This window comes from Penicillium diatomitis, assembly GCF_028827545.1.
Source record: "Penicillium diatomitis strain IBT 30728 chromosome Unknown utg000009l_segment0_segment0, whole genome shotgun sequence".
In the NCBI taxonomy this organism is placed as follows: Eukaryota; Fungi; Ascomycota; class Eurotiomycetes; order Eurotiales; family Aspergillaceae; genus Penicillium; species Penicillium diatomitis.
Window position 1 is genome coordinate 198753 of NW_026623181.1, and position 19052 is coordinate 217804.

The 19052-nt window shown below is 53.5% G+C and overlaps 7 protein-coding genes across 7 annotated transcripts; 3 read left to right on the top strand and 4 right to left on the bottom strand.

Moving 5' to 3' along the window:
• Positions 1–9: 9 nt before the first annotated feature.
• N7539_006592 (ATP-binding cassette transporter YOR1) lies at positions 10–4556 on the top strand (the record flags this gene model as incomplete). Its single annotated transcript, XM_056936193.1, has 4 exons — positions 10–291; positions 453–2852; positions 2915–3124; positions 3192–4556. 4 exons carry the CDS (start codon positions 10–12, stop codon positions 4554–4556), a joined length of 4257 nt encoding a protein of 1418 aa, XP_056788128.1.
• A 319-nt stretch (positions 4557–4875) lies between these two features.
• Positions 4876–5604, bottom strand: N7539_006593 (flavin-dependent quinone reductase; the record flags this gene model as incomplete). Its single annotated transcript, XM_056936194.1, has 1 exon — positions 4876–5604. The coding sequence occupies one exon, from the start codon at positions 5602–5604 to the stop codon at positions 4876–4878; it is 729 nt and encodes a 242-aa protein (XP_056788129.1).
• Positions 5605–6979: 1375 nt separating this feature from the next.
• On the top strand, positions 6980–8480 carry N7539_006594 (endonuclease/exonuclease/phosphatase family protein; the record flags this gene model as incomplete). Its single annotated transcript, XM_056936195.1, has 2 exons — positions 6980–7518; positions 7616–8480. The coding sequence occupies 2 exons, from the start codon at positions 6980–6982 to the stop codon at positions 8478–8480; spliced, it is 1404 nt and encodes a 467-aa protein (XP_056788130.1).
• Positions 8481–9041: 561 nt separating this feature from the next.
• On the bottom strand, positions 9042–9791 carry N7539_006595 (uncharacterized protein; the record flags this gene model as incomplete). Its single annotated transcript, XM_056936196.1, has 1 exon — positions 9042–9791. One exon carries the CDS (start codon positions 9789–9791, stop codon positions 9042–9044), a length of 750 nt encoding a protein of 249 aa, XP_056788131.1.
• A 1412-nt stretch (positions 9792–11203) lies between these two features.
• Positions 11204–13185, bottom strand: N7539_006596 (phosphatase PAP2 family protein; the record flags this gene model as incomplete). The annotated part of the gene is made up of 6 exons (XM_056936197.1): positions 11204–11952; positions 12061–12087; positions 12141–12631; positions 12746–12772; positions 12870–13077; positions 13155–13185. The coding sequence occupies 6 exons, from the start codon at positions 13183–13185 to the stop codon at positions 11204–11206; spliced, it is 1533 nt and encodes a 510-aa protein (XP_056788132.1).
• A 62-nt stretch (positions 13186–13247) lies between these two features.
• Positions 13248–13475, top strand: N7539_006597 (uncharacterized protein; the record flags this gene model as incomplete). Its single annotated transcript, XM_056936198.1, has 1 exon — positions 13248–13475. The coding sequence occupies one exon, from the start codon at positions 13248–13250 to the stop codon at positions 13473–13475; it is 228 nt and encodes a 75-aa protein (XP_056788133.1).
• A 1427-nt stretch (positions 13476–14902) lies between these two features.
• On the bottom strand, positions 14903–17236 carry N7539_006598 (uncharacterized protein; the record flags this gene model as incomplete). Its single annotated transcript, XM_056936199.1, has 1 exon — positions 14903–17236. The coding sequence occupies one exon, from the start codon at positions 17234–17236 to the stop codon at positions 14903–14905; it is 2334 nt and encodes a 777-aa protein (XP_056788134.1).
• Positions 17237–19052: the final 1816 nt, after the last annotated feature.

Below are 19052 nucleotides of genomic sequence, written 5' to 3' on the forward strand. Positions count from 1 at the left end.
TAGTCGGCCATGTCTGCGCCGCCCGATCCACTGCCGCAGGCAGTGATCGTCAACAACGAGAAGCTCCAAGCCGACAACAGCGCCAGTTCAAGGTCAGCTTCTGCGGACGAAGCAAAAGTTCCCGGTGTGACATTGCAACCGCCCAAAACAAAGAAGAAATGGAATCAACGACTCAACCCCTTGCGTTGGCAAGCGCCTCCACCGGTGCCTGACGAGCGTACACCGTCCCGAGAGTATGGCGCGTCATTCTTGAGTAAAGTGACGTTTCAATGGATGTCTCCGTTGATGAAGGTATGTGTGGTCCTGGGTTGCCTCTGAGGTTGTGGTCAGGTCGTGCGGACTTGGGCCGCGGCGCCGAGGCATATCATAACTTGGCGGGACAGAGCGGCGGGGAACGGATGGACTAGGCGACACTGGACAATGTACTGACGATTCACTCTTTCTTTGGACAGGTTGGATATCTACGACCGCTTGACTTGCAAGATATTTGGACGGTCAACCCTGACCGAGCGGTCGATGTGTTATCAGAACGGTTGGACGCCGCGTTGCAAAATCGCATCGCGCGTGGTACTAAACGCTCGCTCGTGTGGGCCTTGTATGATACCTTCCGCTTCGAGTTTCTTCTTGGCGCCGTTTGCCAAATCATCAGTTCTCTTCTGCTGGTTTTTGCGCCGTACTTGACCCGCTACTTGATCGCCTATGCTACCGACGCTTATGTAGCTCAACAGACTGGTCGCCCGGAGCCCGCCATCGGGCGTGGTATGGGATTTGCTGTGGGAATCACCGTCATGCAGGCAACACAAAGCTTGTGCACTAATCAGTTCCTCTACCGGGGACAAATGGTCGGCGGTCAAATCCGCGCTGTGTTGATATCACAGATCTTCAATAAAGCGATGAAATTATCGGGTCGTGCCAAGGCGGGTGGACAGGCAAGCGACGCCGAGTTAAAGGCTCTACAGGCGACCAAGGAGTCATTGATGAAGCAGGACGGCAAGACAAAGCAGCCCGACACGAAGCCATCAGTAGCAGGTGCCACTGGTGGCGTTGCGGGAGACGGTCGCGGATGGAGCAACGGCCGCATTGTGGCGCTCATGAGTATTGATGTTGATCGGATCAACCTGGCTATGGGCATGTTCCATCTGATCTGGGCGGCCCCGGTCATGCTTATTGTGACCTTGGTGCTGTTGCTGGTCAACCTCGGGTACAGCTGTCTTTCTGGATACGCGCTGCTGGTCTTTGGCATGCCATTCTTGACCTATGCCGTGAGATTCCTGATCAAGAGACGCCGGAACATCAACAAGATCACCGATCAACGTGTATCTCTCACCCAGGAGATTCTGCAAGCGGTTCGATTCGTCAAGTTCTTTGGTTGGGAGAGCAGCTTCCTCGGACGATTGAAGGATCTTCGCAGAAGAGAGATTAGTTCGATTCAAACCCTTCTCGCAGTGCGGAATGCGATTCTGAGTGTGTCCATGTCAATCCCAGTCTTCGCCTCGATGCTTGCCTTTATCACCTATGCCTTGACGAACCACGATCTTAACCCAGCACGAGTCTTTTCTTCACTGGCCTTGTTCAATTCGCTTCGTCTGCCGCTGAACATGATGCCCCTCGTGCTCGGCCAGGTCACGGACGCATGGACCGCTCTGAACCGAATCCAGGAATTTTTGGACGCCGAAGATCAAAAGGAAGACATCGAGAAAGTCGAGACCATGTCGAATGCGATTGAGATTGAGGATGCATCCTTTACTTGGGAGCGTCTGCCCACCGACGAGAAAGAAGGCGAGGCATCACAAAAGAAAGGCGCCAAGCATTCAGAAGTGAAAGCTCTGACTTCTCCGGACGAGAAGCAGGATGCGGAGACCGCTGTGTTGGAGCCATTCCGACTCAAGAACATTAATTTAGAAGTTGGTCGCAATGAACTCCTTGCGGTCATTGGAACTGTCGGCTGCGGCAAGAGCTCTCTTCTTTCTGCGTTGGCTGGCGATATGCGTGTGACCGAGGGCAAAATTCGCATGAGCACGACGCGGTCTTTCTGCCCGCAGTATGCCTGGATTCAGAATGCCACGGTGCGCAACAATATTTTGTTTGGCAAGGACTATGATGAGTCCTGGTACGAGCAAGTCATTGACGCCTGCGCTCTCACCCCGGATCTGGAGATTCTCCCGAATGGTGACTCCACAGAGATCGGAGAACGTGGTATCACGGTATCTGGAGGCCAGAAGCAGCGTCTCAACATTGCTCGTGCCATATATTTCAACGCAGAGCTGGTGCTTATGGATGATCCTCTCTCTGCCGTCGATGCTCACGTTGGGCGCCATATCATGGACAAGGCTATCTGTGGTCTCCTCAAGGACAGATGTCGCATTTTGGCAACTCATCAACTCCATGTTCTCAACCGCTGTGACCGAATCGTTGTGATGGACGAGGGACGGATTCATGCTGTGGACACTTTTGATAATTTGATGCGGGACAATGAACTTTTCCAAAGACTCATGTTGTCATCCAAGCAGGACGACTCGAAGGAAGAGAAGGATGAGGCTGAAATTGCCGAGGACGTTATCGGCGAGCCGGAGGGAAAGACTCTGCCCAAAAAGACATCTCCCGCAAGGCTGGCGGGTCCTGCCCTGATGCAGCAAGAAGAACGAGCCACTGCTTCTGTAGGATGGAGCGTGTGGAAGGCTTATGTCCGTGCTTCAGGCAGCTACTTCAATGCCGTTGCGATTGTCATCCTTCTTTGCCTTGCCAATGTTGCCAACATATGGACCAGTCTGTGGTTGTCTTATTGGACTTCGAACAAGTACCCGAACTTGTCCATGGGCCAATATATTGGTGTCTATGCAGGACTTGGCGCCGTTGGTGTCCTACTCATGTTCTCGTTTTCAACCTACATGACGACTTGTGGAACCAACGCCAGTCGCACGATGCTGCAACGCGCCATGACGCGTGTTCTTCGAGCCCCCATGTCCCCTTTTTTGATACCACGCCCCTCGGCCGAATCACCAATCGCTTCTCCAAGGATATCCAAGTGATGGACAACGAGCTTTCAGATGTGATGCGTATCTATGCTCTGACTATGACCATGATCATCTCAGTCATGATCTTGATCATTGTGTTCTTCTACTACGTGAGTCATGCTATGGGGTCTCCAACTCGAATTTGTCTGGAATTGGCGCTAACCTTTCACATCACAGTTTGTGATCGCATTGGCTCCTCTATTTGTTTTATTCCTCCTGGCGTCCAACTACTACCGGGCCTCTGCGCGGGAGATGAAGCGACATGAGTCTGTCCTGCGATCGAACGTCTACGCCAAATTTGGCGAGGCCATTAGTGGCGTGGCTTGCATTCGCGCTTACGGCGTGGAAAACCAGTTCCGGAAAAGCATCAGAAGCTCGATTGACATAATGAACGGCGCTTACTTCCTCACTTTTTCGAATCAGCGATGGCTCAGCATCCGCCTCGATGCTGTCTCCAGTGCACTAGTCTTTGTCACTGGTGTTCTGGTTGTCACATCGCGATTCAATGTGTCACCTAGTATCTCCGGCCTAGTCCTGTCTTATATCCTGTCGATTGCTCAAATGTTGCAGTTCACTGTGCGACAGCTTGCCGAGGTCGAGAACAACATGAATGCCACTGAGCGTGTTCATTACTACGGAACCGAATTGGAGGAGGAAGCACCACTGCACCGTGTTGAGGTGCCTGCCAGCTGGCCCGAAAAGGGCCATATCGTGTTTGACGACGCGCAAATGCGGTATCGCGATGGCTTGCCTTTGGTTCTCAAGGGTCTCAGTATGGACGTCCGTGGTGGTGAGCGGATTGGTATCGTGGGACGAACCGGTGCAGGCAAATCTAGTATCATGTCAGCTTTGTTCCGTTTGACAGAGCTGTCAGGCGGCTCTATTCACATTGACGGCGTTGACATTTCCACCATTGGTCTGCATGATCTTCGTTCACGACTCGCTATCATCCCACAAGATCCTGCCCTCTTCAAAGGCACCATTCGTTCCAACCTCGATCCTTTTAATGAGCACACTGACTTGGAATTATGGTCCGCCCTGCGCAAGGCATATCTCATAGGAGACGAGACCATTGGTCCGGATTCTGAGATTGTCGATACCAGTTCAGGCTCGGGAGGCACGACGCCGGTGATTGGCAGCGACGCGAAAGCGCGATCGGCAAACCGTCTCAACCTCGAGTCTGCCGTGGACGAGGAAGGACTCAACTTCTCCCTCGGTCAGCGGCAACTGATGGCCCTTGCGCGTGCCCTGGTGCGCGATGCTCGCATCATTGTCTGCGATGAAGCCACTTCCTCCGTTGACTTTGAGACCGACCAAAAGATTCAGTATACCATGGCGCAGGGCTTTGAGGGCAAGACCCTCCTGTGTATTGCGCACCGACTGCGGACCATCATCCACTACGACCGCATCTGCGTTATGGATCAGGGACGAATTGCCGAAATGGATACTCCCGTGGCGCTCTGGGATCGTCCAGATGGCATCTTCCGGGCCATGTGTGATCGCAGTGGAATATCTCGAGATGATATCCTATCATCCACGTGAGAGCATGATTTCTCTCCAGCAATATAGGAAACGGTTCTACGGAGGGAGAACATATATTTGCGAGATGAATGGGATCCCTTGCTTCTCAACAAAAGAGCATCTACTACGGAACCATAACATATGGATGGCGTACTTTACTTATTCTAATTTTGAACATCTATACCTATGTACGGCGGTTGTATCAATGCCATGATGTCTCCAATTAACTTGAACACTTCACAATGAACCCATCACAGGTAAATAGACTCGCAGAGAATTCGTTGGGATACACATTGGAAGGTCCTGTGATTCAGCACAGGACTCGTCCTGCTACAACAACCTACTCTTTATCCAGCTCGCAAACCAACTCCATCCCCAAATTCCTCATCATCCCATCCAAACCAGCCAACCTCCACCCCTCCACATCCCTACCATCCAAATCCACCCTCTCCTCCTCCTCCGACAACCCTCCCACCGGCAAGCCCGTATACTTAATCACCAACGCCGGCGCCGTCCCCACCACCCTCATCCTCAACCCCGTCAACACCGCCCTCAAATGATCCGTCGCTTTCCCACCCCCCCTCGACCCATACGAGACCATCCCCGCCGGTTTCCCGGCCCACTCGTGGAACAAGTAATCCAGCGCGTTCTTGAGACTCGCCGGGATGCTCCAGTTATACTGGGGCGTCACGAAGATGAAGGCGTCGTAGGCGCGGACGGTGGCTGACCATGCGCGGGTGTGGGGGCGTGTGTAGTGAGGGGTGGGATCTGAGGCGGGCAGACTGGCGGGGATGACGGATTCGTCGTAGAGGGGGAGGGATTGCGCGGCGAGATCGAGGATGGTGAAGGTGATGTGTCGGGAGTTGGGATCAGGGTCGATGTCGATCTCGGTGTCGGTGTCGGTGGTGGTCTCGTTCGGGGAGGACGCTTTGTTTTGTGAGGAGGAGGGCTGCTGGGTTGGTAGGGCCGGGTCGTGGGTTAGAAGGTCGTGGACGTAGCGGGTGATGGTTGGGTTGAGGCGCGGAGATCGAGTGCTGCAGGTGACGATGGCGATCTTTTTGGGGGGCATATTGGAGGGGTTTATTCGGGTGAGGGTGTGATATTTGGGGGGGGTGGGTAGGTTTCATATACACTCGGATTGTACAAGAAGGATTGTAGACCTGGTGATGCTGGTCGGTGTTGCAGTGACGAATGGATGATTAACTTGTCAGAGGGAGTGGGCCAGTGTATTTGGCAATTTGAGATTCCACTTCAAAGTTGCAATTGGTGACTAGTTATGGCGAAAGTCATAAGAAACAGGGATCTTCCAAGACTTCACTTGGAGTTGTTTACGAGTGAAAGCTCTCCCAGCGACGAGTTCGCTCGGAACACTCGGGTATCAAGGGACCAAGTGGATGATGACGAGAGATGGTAAGTCTGCGGAAACATCCGTTATAATCGGGATGCATATAAAATCAACTGATGAGATTCTTGTTGGCACGGTTCACTCCACGCCAGAATCACGGGTCTCTTTTCCAAAGAGAATGGATTCTGCAATTCAACCGAGTACCGACTGACTTTCATCAAAGCCGGGCAGGTGAGCCGACAGTCCACGTGATCCAAAGAGAGAGCTATCGAATTGACAAAACACTACTACAACTCAAAGAACCCTCGTCCCTCACAGCATTGTCGAGACTCGAGAGAGCTTCGACGAGGTTGCATCACAAGTGGATCAGATGAATGTACCCGAGCGAGCTGACTTTCTGCAACGACATCAATCTGACCGTCCGACTCCACCACAAGCATCGAAAAGTGGATTGCATGTGCAGGACATCGCGGACACACCGTTCGTTCGAGAGGACTGATGTCTTCGTGAAGCCAACTCTCTCGACTAGCTGCAGTCAGTGTCGGAGGAATTGCAGCTTTCGGGTGAGATGCTTCCAGGGGCCAAGAAGATTAGATTATCTTGGCTGAGCCATGCATCGGCCTGATTCTTCACACGTGGAGGATGCGTCCATACAACTTCCTCACCTTGATCAATGTGTTGAATGTTTAGTCTGGCACTACAGAATGAAGGCCCCGTACACGATCAAGAGCAATAACCTCGCTTAGAGCCAGAACTTGAAGATAGCTCTGAATGGGGATCTGCAACGATCCAACCACACATTGCTTCATGGAGCACGTTCAGCGGGATGCATATCTTGGCATGACAAGGATGGCTGACAGGACCTCCCGCCAATCCTTCAGACTAACCACTTTAGCTTGATCTGAATACCTTGCAGGGAAATGATCCCTGACAACAATGACCCCTCCCATCACGCAAACGTTGAAGTGCTCTCGGAATCGCTGTCGGCTACCCGTTTATCCATGACTGTGAGTTATGTCGGCAAAATCTATAAAAAGGGCGGCCGACAGCCAGAAGTCGAGAAACAACCAAGGGGACAAGATCGACATAGTTCATCACTATGAAATCCACTCTCGCTCTTGCGGCGATGTTCACGGCATCTGCCCATGCGGCAGCCACCAGCGGGAAATTCACCGCGCTGAGCTTCAACGTGGCTGGCCTCCCTGAGCTCCTCCAAGGCAATGAAGTGAACGGATCCAAGACCGAGAATTCAGGATTGATTGGGACCTACTTTGCCAAGTATGGTTACGATCTCATCCATCTGCAAGAGGTGAGTCCTGCCGCTGGGGAAGGGGTGTGGTTTGTAGTGGATCAGGATGCTAATCGAGGCGTTTTGGACAAGGACTTCAACTACCATGCATACATCTATGCGACCGACAACCACCAATACAGAACTCCAACCTCTGGAGGTGCCGCAATTGGCAGTGGGTTGAACTCACTATCCAATTACAGCTGGTTGAACTTTCTCCGAACCAAGTGGAACAAATGCTCCAGTGCGTCAGGCAGTGACTGCCTTACTCCCAAGGGATTCACGTTTATGCGATGGAACCCGTCCGAGGGCGTCTATATCGATGTGTACAATTTCCATGCCGATGCTGGGTAAGTTGAGAAGCTTTTTGAAACTCCGGCTCACGGTGTTTGGCAAAGTCGAACTGAGATTGACTGACTGACTGACTCGCCGATGCTCCCCATCCAGCACCGAGCCCGATGATGAACAGGCCCGAAACAGCAACTTGCAACAGGTCGCAGATTACATCGACACCTGGTCCGTCGGCAACGCGGTGCTGGTCATGGGCGACACCAACAGCCGATACACGCGCCAAGATGACACCGGCATCCGTGTGTTCAAGTCCCAAAACAACCTCCAGGACGCCTGGATCGTAAACGCAAAGGGCGGCGTCTACCCCACCGCGGGAGCCGACGCTCTCCTGTGCGTCAACCCTTCCACGACCGAGACCTGCGAGACCGTCGACAAGGTGCTCTACCGCGGATCGAGCCTCGTGTCTCTATCCTCCACCAGCTTCCTGTACGCCGGCGAGCAGTTCCCCAACACCAACCCCGAGTACCTCGGTCAAATCATTTCGGACCACAACCCGGTCCTCGTGGACTTTTCCTGGACCACGTCGAGCGATTTTCGACAGAGCCCCTTCTCAGGTGGTCCCCATGGTAACTGGTTCAACGATCTCCCAAAACTCCCTGCCTCGCCCGTTGCATCGGTCCTGAAGTTCAGCGGCGCCGATCGTCTGGATTCCGTCTCCATCCAACTGGCGGACGGGACTACCTTCAGCCACGGCGGAACCGGCGGCACTGCCAAGAGCCTTACGCTGGGTAAGGGGGAGCGCTGGATTAGTACCAAGCTTTGCACCGGTCAGAAGGATGGCCGGACTCGTAACTTTTATATCAAGGCGACGACTAGTGATGGCCGGACTCTCGAGGTAGGTACTGCGACGGATAGTTGCACCAGTTTTGTGGCGGACTCGGGATATGGGGTGGTTGGCTTTATGGGTCAGGATGGGGATGAGATTGATCAGTTGGCGCTCATTTATGCTCGCTACGCATGATTTATCCGCTTGCAAAGAGTTGAAGGGACGGGACGGGACGTGACGTGGGTTCCAAAGATCGGTGTCGTGTTGTCATATTGTGCTTCTTTGCTACATTCGTTGGTGAAATTCATATCATATTCTTCTTTCAACGCGAGTGCGCAAATAACCTCCCGCTTGGTACGGTACTACGATTGACTACTAGTTTATCCCTGAATACGACAGGTAGAACTTCAGATCTCCGCCTACCGAGCCCATAGATGCCATCTGCATGGAGAACTGACACCACCAATGCTGGTCAAATCGACCTCAAAATCTTGCATAACCCAGTTCATCAAGTCTCATACATAGTTCTCATTAATCCATGCCAATCATATCGTAAGATCATTAACCAAGAAAACCTCCCCCCCCTCCTTTGCACGAAAAGGAAACCTAGCGCAAACTTCTCTTCAAGCAGTACCAGTCTTCGCTTTCCACTTCCCCGTCCTCTCACTCCACTTCCTCTTGAGGTGTACAGGACTCTCTTGCGCAACCAAAAGAAAATAAATGAACAATCCCACCAACTCAAGTCCTCCCTCGGCCCTAAACCACATAATGAGGTTTTCGGCTCGAGCTGCGATGACGATGCGACGAGGAATGACCACGTCGACTACTATGGCTCCGACGACGGACAGTCGTCTCCTTGACGACCACCGGCTCCCTGGCCCGTTTGTGAATAAAGAGGGCCAGCAACGCCGTCCAGAAGAAGAAAATGGTCTCCATGATTCCCAGCGCAAAGGATGCCTTGAGCATGGCGCAGGTTTTATTCACGTCCAGCGAGGGGGAGTCGACCTGGGCGCCGTATGCGCCAAAGGGGCCCAGGGAGACCCAGACGGAGCCGCCGTTCCAGTGGGAGCAGTTGGCGCTGGCGATGAAGCGAAGCTCGTAGACCCCGGCGATAAAGGCGCCGACGAAGCACAGGTCGACGAAGGCGACGAAGTAGGCGGAGCGCTTGGTGGTGGAGAAGCGGACGAGGGTGTCGAGCACCCAGAAGGCGGCGATGACGCTGACGATAAACAGGACCAGGACATAGGTCGGGGTGAGCATGTTGGCATTGAGGTAGCCATGAACGAAGTAGGCCTGATCCGGACGGGAGTGGGGAGAGTATGAGTTAGCATGGGTAGATACCGAGGGTGAGATCTTGCGGATCTTCCAGTTCTTGGTCTTGCTGATGCCTTTATCTGTGGGGGGGGAGTTACGAAGACTCGGTGAACGTACCAGCATGCCGATGATCGGAATGAGAAAGACAAACTCCACCAGCCGGTTAAAGATGAAAAAGATATCGCCGATCATCTTGACGGTGGTTAAATGGAGATATACTGCTCCAAACCCTCGCGTGTCTTCCGTTGGTTTGATATTCGAGACGTGGTCGACTTCAGCACGTTGCGGGCTGGATGGGTTGGCGCAAGATGCACGAGGCGTCCAGAATGTAATGCACGTTATAGGGGACGATGATTTGCAGATGCAAGGGAGTGGGCACGATGAGTTTTAGGTAGACCGCCTGGTGCACCTTGAGGCAGTCTCAACTTCTCAAGTACCTTGGAGACACAAAAGTCCCACGAAGAGACAGTTGAGAAGTGAGGGTGAGCGCAAAGACGATGGTCTGGACGAGGAACAGGACCTCGACGAGAGAAGGGCGCCAGAGAGGGAGAGAAAGGTGGGAGAGATGTAGAGCAGAGAGGAGAGGAGGAGGATAAAAAAAAGGAAGGAAAGATGCACGAGGAATCAGGCACACGAGGTACAGATGTAAAGACTTTCTGTGGAACCCAAAGAGACTCCGTTCAAAGTCAACAACTCTCACGCAGGTGCCGTCATCTTGCGCCAGGCGAAAAGGTGGGGAGACAAGGAGGCTGGACGAGTCAGAAACGCCCTGATGAGGTGGCTGGGATGAACGCCCACTCTCGTCCCTCTCTCATGCGTGGGCGAAGGAACTCGACACCACGAGGCTGAATCTCCAAGTGGGAGTTGTCCCGTGCTGGAAAGGCCCAGATGTTCATTGCTTGCACGGCCACGAGGTTCCGCCCTGGCCGTCTCTCCGTATCTCGCAATCCTGCATGGAGACGTTGTCACGGAGATTGTTGATTTGGTGATGATCGACTGGCGAGTGGAGAGTTGGGCGAATGGTTGGAGGGCCAACTCGGCCCGCGGCCAAAGTGGAACAGCCTTCGACTCGCGGCCAATCGATGGCGAGAATTGAAGATTAAAGAATCAGGGCGGATCTTCGGGAGTCGCAGCGAGTTCAATGGAAGTTAGGGAACGGATCTTTGTACGGTACACACTACACAGTACAGAGTACAGACTATAGAGGACCGAGCATACAGTATGCAATTGACGGTTTATACACACGCTCACTAAACAATGGGCATGTTGACTCGGCCTTGTGTCTCTCGAAAGAATAGTCAGAAGCTCGAGGCAGTTGCGACGGACAATACAGCATGATCAGAGAGAACTATCTGTGAGGGTCATAACACCCAAATGATAGGGTCCGACTCCAATCTCAGCAGGGCTCGTCACCCCGTCCATTCAATGCATGGTAAAACCTTGAATTTTCAACATGTGGACAATCAAGTGCTACAAAGGATATGACAATGCTCATTTTCAACACATAACGGTCATCACAAAAGGAGAGAGAGCGGATGCAACAGAATGCCGTCCTCTCGTCCAGCGAGTTCCCTGTTTACCGGACAGACGGAGAGAAGGTGTTTTCACAGATCACGCATAGGCGCATCGGTCAAGTGTCGCCCGCGGTTGGGCGGATTGCCAGCTCCCTGATACGCCGTGGGTACACCCATCCCGGCCGCGGCCGTCTGAGATGAATATGCTGTGGGCGCGCCCGCGGCAGACGAATACCCCCCGGGCATCCCCGGATTCTGGGCCATCGCATAGTCATGCTGCATCTCATACCCATTACCCACATCGTCTTCACTCGAGGACCAGTTCCCGTCGGGATCCTGGTCATGGCGACGACGGGGATAGGCCTGAGGGTTGAACGGGTTGCTCGCTGCGGAATAGCCCGGGGCTGCCGGGGGCACGGGGCGACCCAACGGGGAGGTAGAGCGCTCCCGTCCCCCGGCGTGGGTCAAGCGATCTTGTTCGGGGTTGCGAAGAGCTGATGTGCTATTGTTGGTGAATTCTCCCAACCCTGGATCGGCAGGATAGGCGGGCTCCGTGCCCCAGGTGCGGATGGGATACGCTCGACCCTTGCGCCAGGCTTCACTGAGGGGAGGGAAGTACTGGCTGTAGGACACAATGGCACAGGCAATACCCAGCAAGGAGCCCGTGATCACATCAAAGGGATGGTGACGGGCATCCATGATACGAGACACGGCAATCAAGGTGGCCGCGAGAATCGGCACCATGACCAGGAAGCTTTTCCAGGCTTCACCGCGGTTGTCCATGATGTGAAGCTTGCCGCCCAGCCAAAGTGAGGTGTAAAAGAGTCCGGCAAAGGAGGCTAGTAGAAAGATCTCGGATTAGTGTCCTCGACATTCAATTCACATGTTCGGAAGGAGAATGACTGGACATCCCATGACGGGAAGTTCCTTTGCCGGCAAGCACTTACAGCTGCTATGCCCTGTCAACCAATCCGCTGTTAGCACATTCACCAGACGCCCGACGAAAAACGCTAGTCAAATCCCGTACCTGAAGGCCACGAGCGAAAGCCATCCTTGATGAGCTTGGGATCTCCCGTGCAGATGGTCGAGTTTGACAACCCGTACACGAGTAGATCATGACTCCCTGGGCGAGGCTGGCAGCGATCAATCAAATCGGGACGCGGCTTGCCGCATGCATTCTTGAGCACTTGAGTGATGACAAAGGCCAGAGATTGCGACAAGAGAAGACCGAGGATGCCACAGTTCAGCTCCCACAATCGATCCTTCCAGCGCCAGGGACCCCGCATCTTCCGCTTGCCGAAAGCCGGGTCTTGTTTATGGTGAGAGAAGAGGCCATCGATAAAGAGCGTGTACACGATGATCAGGACGATGGGAAAGCCGGCGGAGATGCAGACGGCGAGGTAGATTGGGATCCGTTCGTGCACGGCAAAGGGATATTGAAGAGAGATGTTCTGCAGGGAGAAATGTTGATGGAACGGTTCAATCTTGTCGAGGATCCAGAAGCCGACCACGCAGATGCTAGTCAAACGGAGGGGCGGCGAGTCAGTCACGTTGCTTGTTTCCCAAACCGGGGGCGCAACCCCGAGGAGACGGAGTGGTCGCTCCGAGGACACTTGTTAAAGGATGACCTACACGATGAGCACATAGTCGAAGATGTACCTGTGGAAAGATCAACAGAGGTCAGCCGCAGCGCCCATGGACCGCCAGCGCAGATTGACTGGTGGGCCCCACAACAAGGCATCGTGGTTGCACATACGAGAAGATCACTCGCGGTCGGAGCTTGCGTTTAGAAAAGGGCAATTTGGTTGGGATCTCCATGAAACCAGCGGTCCACCAGTCCAGACGGAGCGATGAACGACTGAGAAGAGAGGTTGGGTAAAAGCGTACGAGGAGACGAAGTGTCGGAGTCGGAGGAGGAAGAGGTCGGTTCTTTATGCGAAGGGGAACATCGGCGAAGAACCGGTCTCAAGTCCAATAATTAGGCAGCCTTGAATCTGGAATCCTCAGGGGAATGATTGAAAGCCGCGTGAGAGAGTTGTACAAAGCCCCAGGGTCCACGGTGCCACACTCATCTCACGGTCGCGTGCCTTAGGCTCTCTTAAATTTCCGGGGCAAGCAGCCAGGCAGGTAGAAAATGTGGGAACTGGTGGATCCTCAAACACGGCGTTGCGCCAGTCTGATCAGCGAGAAGGACGAAGACCCTTCAGGGGTGGTGATGGATCCGATCCAGGCTGTGGCCTGGGCGCTAGGAACCACTTCTTTCGTGCTTGCAGTGCTCACTCCCAGTTCCCTGCTCGAGGAGATTCTGGAGGGACTAGTCCCGGCGCCGAGCGGAGAGAGCTTGGCGCTGTTAGCGCCATGAGTGAAGCGCCAGACGTGAAAAGACTCTACCTGAGAGTTGTACCACTATCTTAGTACCTACTGTACCTACTACCTACTACATTGGTCGGGGATCGTCGAACTTTGTCCTGTGGCTTTGCCGGCTTTATGATGATTCCTTCTGACATTTCATGACGACTGTTATTGTGATTCAGTACTCATGTCCAATGGTCAACCTGACCATTGATAATTGCCAGTATTTACTGGCTTCATTGGAGGATAATTGTCAATCAACATGACAATCAATTTAATATAGGTACATACGAGTGTACTTTATATGAACCGATTATACATCATTCTCGAGTATTTTAGGAGAGGGTAATCTTGAATCTACTGGTTAGTAGTAGTACCTACTTGGTAGGTACAGGTACTAACAAGACGTTGTCAGTTCAAGATCCTCTGCCGGACCCTCTCCTCGACCTTCCTTTGCTTCTTGAAAAAATCTTTATCGCACCTCTGGACCACGCTTAGATTATATGATCGAAATCCAAATTTGAAGGCACACGAGGAAATTGAAATCACGGGAAAATCTGATGTCTACGATCATTCGACCCCTGAAGGAGTAAACACTAAACACCCAGCTCACATGATCTATGGCGGACACAAAAAGCCCTACTTGGGGGACTCTCTCTGAATCGGGCAAGAGATGGGGTGTCGGATGGAACCGACAAATTCAAGACAGTCCAGGCACTACACTAGTACTCTCTAGTAGTCACTCTACACAGTACAGTCTACAGTAGTACACTACTCGGACAAGATGACTAGTGCTATCCTATGTGTTGCCTTCATCCTCTTGGATGAGCCACGCCAACACGTGGGGGGACCGGTTCCACATTGTCCTCGGGGTCAGGTAGTATAGCTATACCATATCTCTATCTATGTGGATCCCACTGTCTTCGTCTAAAAGAAATGAAGGGGCAAGTCGTTAGTCGCGACTTGAGACAGCGGTCATGGAAGTTGGATCCTCGTCATTCGCAGTCCTCTTGGTGAAAGCTTAGCAGCCTTTGGGTAGTGGGAAGTTGGGAACTACTAGCAGCAGGTGCCAACGGCGGTATGTACCTAAGCAGAGGGTAACCAAGGCGATCTAACTTCTACACCTTACAGCCGTAGCCATATCAGCTGTGGGAGGCAGTATAAGATCTGGTGGTTCAACAATCAATTTGATTCTACCCTGTGGTGAGTCCCGGAAATGGCAATGCAGCATCTAATTTGGACTTCTCTTCAATCATTTGCTCTTTGGATGGAGTCTAGATTGCTTCGATCTTGAGCCTTGTTGACTCCGTCGACGGCAATGAGGAAGTGCAGGAAATGTCATGCCAAATGAAAAATAAAGACAGAAGAGCAAGTCACTAGGACAAGTCGGCTTCCACCATTTTTCAAGTCTGCAATCTATCAATCTCCAGCTCTCATCTAGTGAGCGCGCTTCCGCTTGACACGACGATAAGTCGGACGGTGGCCGGCGCTGCTACTTGTGATTGTTGTCCTAGAAGTGGTCGGCACAGAGCTCGTGGTGGACGAAGTCGTAGCACTCGATGAAGTGGTCTTGCACGTTGGACAGACGCTACTTGATGTCACAGTCACCGTAGAGATCATGAAGCGGCTGGAGCTTGTACAGGTTGGACAGACGGTTGAGGTGTGAGTGACACTCGCTGTGCTTTGCGTTTCACTGCACGTGGAACAAGCAGTCGAAATTTGACTACTAGAAGGCTTGCTCGTCTCACTGCAAGTGAAACAGATCGACGAAGTCGTACTGCCGCTGGGCTCTGATATCGTCGCGGTGCAAGTCGGACAGTGGCTCGAGGTCTGCGTAACAGTCGTTCTACCAGTGGTCTCGCTGCAGGTCGGACAGACCGTGGAAGTGTGGGTGCTGCTAGGACCGGTCGTGATCTCGGTGCAAGTTGGGCAAGGGATCACAGTCTGCGTAGTCACTGGCGCAGCTGTGGTCTCGCTGCACGTGTGACAGACAGTTGTCTCTTGAGCGGTCGTGGGGGCACCGGTAGCCCCGCTGCACGTCGAGCAGAGAGTTGACGCATGAGCTGTCGTAGTCGCCCCGGTGGCTTCACTGCACGTTGAACACACGGTGGTTTCGTGAACAGTCGTCGGTGCACCAGTAGTCTGGCTGCACGTCGAGCAAATAGACGTTTCCGCAGCAGTAGTGGACACGCCAGTGGTTTGTTTGCACGTTGAACATGTGCTAGTTTCAGGAACAGTCGTGGGTACACCATGTGTCTCACTGCATGTTGAGCAGACAGTCGTTTCATGAGCCGTTGTCGGCGCGACAGTCGTCTCACTACACTTCGAGCAGACGGTTGTTTCCCGGGCCGTGGTAGACACGCCAGTAGTCTCCTTGCACGTCGAACATGCAGTCGTCTCAGATACGGTCGTGGAAGCACCATGCGTTCCGCTGCATGTCGAGCAGGTACTTGATGCTTGAGTAGCGCTAGAACCACTCGATTTGGCGCAAGTTGCACATGGCTCGGAACTTGGGCCCGTAGGAACTCCACTGGGCTGAACACTCTCACTGGTCGAATGAATGCCCGATGTCACTGGTTGACTACTGTGAGGAGACTGGGAAGAACCTCCAGTGGGAGCAGACGAATGCACTGGCACGAGAGCAGTTGAGGTCGTCGCCGGAACGCTTTCACCGGGGGTTGTCCTGGTAGACCCACCGGAACTGGCAGGGCCACCAGGGCCAGCTGGAGCGCCAGATGTGTGAGGGACTCCTGGACTGCTGTGGCCAGCAGAGCCGCCAGGGGTACCAGGTATACCTGGGCCGTGAGAGACACCAGAGCTATGAGGGCCGCTGGGACCACCAGGACCACTAGGAACGCCAGAGCTATGAGGGCCGCCAGGAACACCAGGGACGCCAGAGCTATGAGGACCGCTGGGACCGCCAGGACCACTAGGAACGCCAGAGATATGAGGGCCGCCAGGAACACCAGGGACGCCAGAGCTATGAGGACCGCTGGGACCGCCAGGACCACTAGGAACGCCAGAGCTATGAGGGCCGCCAGGAACACCAGGGACGCCAGAGCTATGAGGACCGCTGGGACCGCCAGGACCACTAGGAACGCCAGAGCTATGAGGGCCGCCAGGAACACCAGGGACGCCAGAGCTATGAGGACCGCTGGGACCGCCAGGGCCACCAGGAACGCCAGAGCTATGAGGGCCGCCAGGAACACCAGGGACGCCAGAGCTATGAGGACCGCTGGGACCGCCAGAGACACCAGAGCTATGAGGACCGCTGGGACCAGCAGGACCAGCAGAGCCACCGGGAGCACTGGGAGCCACAGGTGTGCCGTGGGAGCTAGGCGCACCCGGGCCACTTGGACCACCTGTGGCGCCAGGAGTAGCGTGAGTGCTTGAAACCCCCGATGGTCCAGTAGCGCTGGGGGTGGCATGAGAGCTAGGTCCACCGGGGGCGGCTGGGGAGCCAGAAGCACCAGGAGTAGCGTGAGAACTAGGTAGGGCACTAGGAGCTCCATGGGAGCTAGAAGCACCAGGAGCACCAGGAGCACCAGGAACGCTTGGAGCCCCTGGAACACTAGGCACACCCGGGCCACTGGGGCCACTCGGACCGGGGCCGCCAGGAGCCCCTGGAATACTAGGAGCCCCAGGGCCGCTGGGGGCGCCGGGAGCACCAGGAATGCCTGGAATCACAGTCGTCGTAAATACACAGTTGGTCTCTGTCACTGTAGACACAACAGTGACGGTTTCACAGATCGAGGTGGTTTGCCCGGACATGGTAGTAATATTCAAATTGCTCCCAGTGTTCAAGCAATTGTCCGCGTTCAGGGTAACCTGCTGGCATTTTGTGACAGCTGGACTGATGGTCGTATAAATGTTCTTTCCGCCATTTTGACCGGTTTCACACGCAACGAAATTCGTGCTTCCGCGAAATTCAAGCTGACCGGAAGACGAGATCGAGAATCCAGGAGTCCCAGGTCTACCTTGATCACATTGAAATTGACTTGTTTCGGCTGAAAAGGAGTCAGCTTCGTCATTGCCCCTGCTCTTGTTGATTAGGGAAAGATGTACGTACGGGTGATGATGCAGCCTTTGCCAGTGCTGTCGACCAACACTCCCGCCGAGTCGATGCACAGTTGAGATTGAGGCAAGCTATTGTCGCCCACACGGGCCTGTCCTTCACTCAGCTGCCCCAGGGGTCCAGAAACTCCACCAGCGACATTGACATGGAAGCAACACACTGGCTCAGCGCGTTTCACCAGAGCCCTCGCACTAGCTGTGAAGACAGCTACAAGAATGTAAAGTTTCATAATCACCATAAGCAATCACACAAAAGATTGTAAGAAGGAGAGAAACGATCTGCAATAATCGGCAGAGCTCAGCGATCAGAAAAGCAAATGGATAGCAATTGAGAAAGCAGTCCTCAGCTGTTCAACGAGTGGCCGAAACCTTTTACCACACGATATGCATGCTGGCGACCAGCTATGATCTTTATATCCTGGATGCGACGACGTCTATGAACCGCATGGCGCGTCATGATTCGCGTCCAGAGGAGCGTGTATGAGAATCATCTCAAGGGGAAAATCAAACGAGTCTCTCTCCTCACCGGAACCAATGTCCGAGGTGGTTCTGGGCGCCGCGGATATGTGACCCCGTCTTGACCCCCGATGAGATTCGCTCACTTTGGTATGAACAATTCGTACCGAGCTGTAGAGCGCTCGCTGCAAGAGAGTCGACCAAACAGAAAAGACCCGCGCTCCTCGGACTGTAAATCCGAAGCAAATAATAGAGTAAAGACGGCAATTGAGGCTCGAACCGGAGAATCAAAGCCAAGGATCTGTGTAGCAGTCCTGAGCCATCATAGTCGTTGAGTGCTCTCGAGAACGACCCAGGCATGGTGCCATGTCCTCTGCAGTTCCTGATTCCAGTCACCGGCTGCGTTGTGAATTCGCGATTCTCACAGTTACCTCACGTGGCTGGCCTAGTCATTATCAAAGGTGGCAATCGGGAGATGAAATGCTCGACTGCCAGGCCTAGCTGATCCACGCGTAGAGAGCTAAATCGTACAGAATTTCAGAACTTTGAGTGAGTCATCGCATGAATTTGACAACGCATCGGATCCGACCCAAATACATGTAGGTGGATTTCCTTTTCCCCCCTCAAGGTACCCGTCGCCTCTGGACAGGTACGGATGCCTTCAAAGATTGGGTGCTCTGTCAATTGGCCGAGTGAGCACAAAACCCAGTTGCTTCATTGACAAATATTCACTGCTGTTGCATCGAAAATAAATCAACCGTGGGTGTCGGTTGCTGAAATGAGTGGTCTGCTGTCATGATTTGTCAACAACAGTCGAATATCTCATCTTTTAATCGAGGGAACCTCGGGCACTACCATGTGGTGACGCCTCGAAGGATCGTCGATTTTCTCAGGAACTGGAGTCCGTTTTCTTTTCGAGTCCCCATGCCACACAAACACACGTTTCGCCGGAGTTCTGACTTCGTCTTCAGATGCAAAGCTTTGGCGGATCGTGCGATAAGCCTATGAGTGACTGAAGTGTGACGTTCTACCGTGGATCAATCTGATGTCTCCCCAA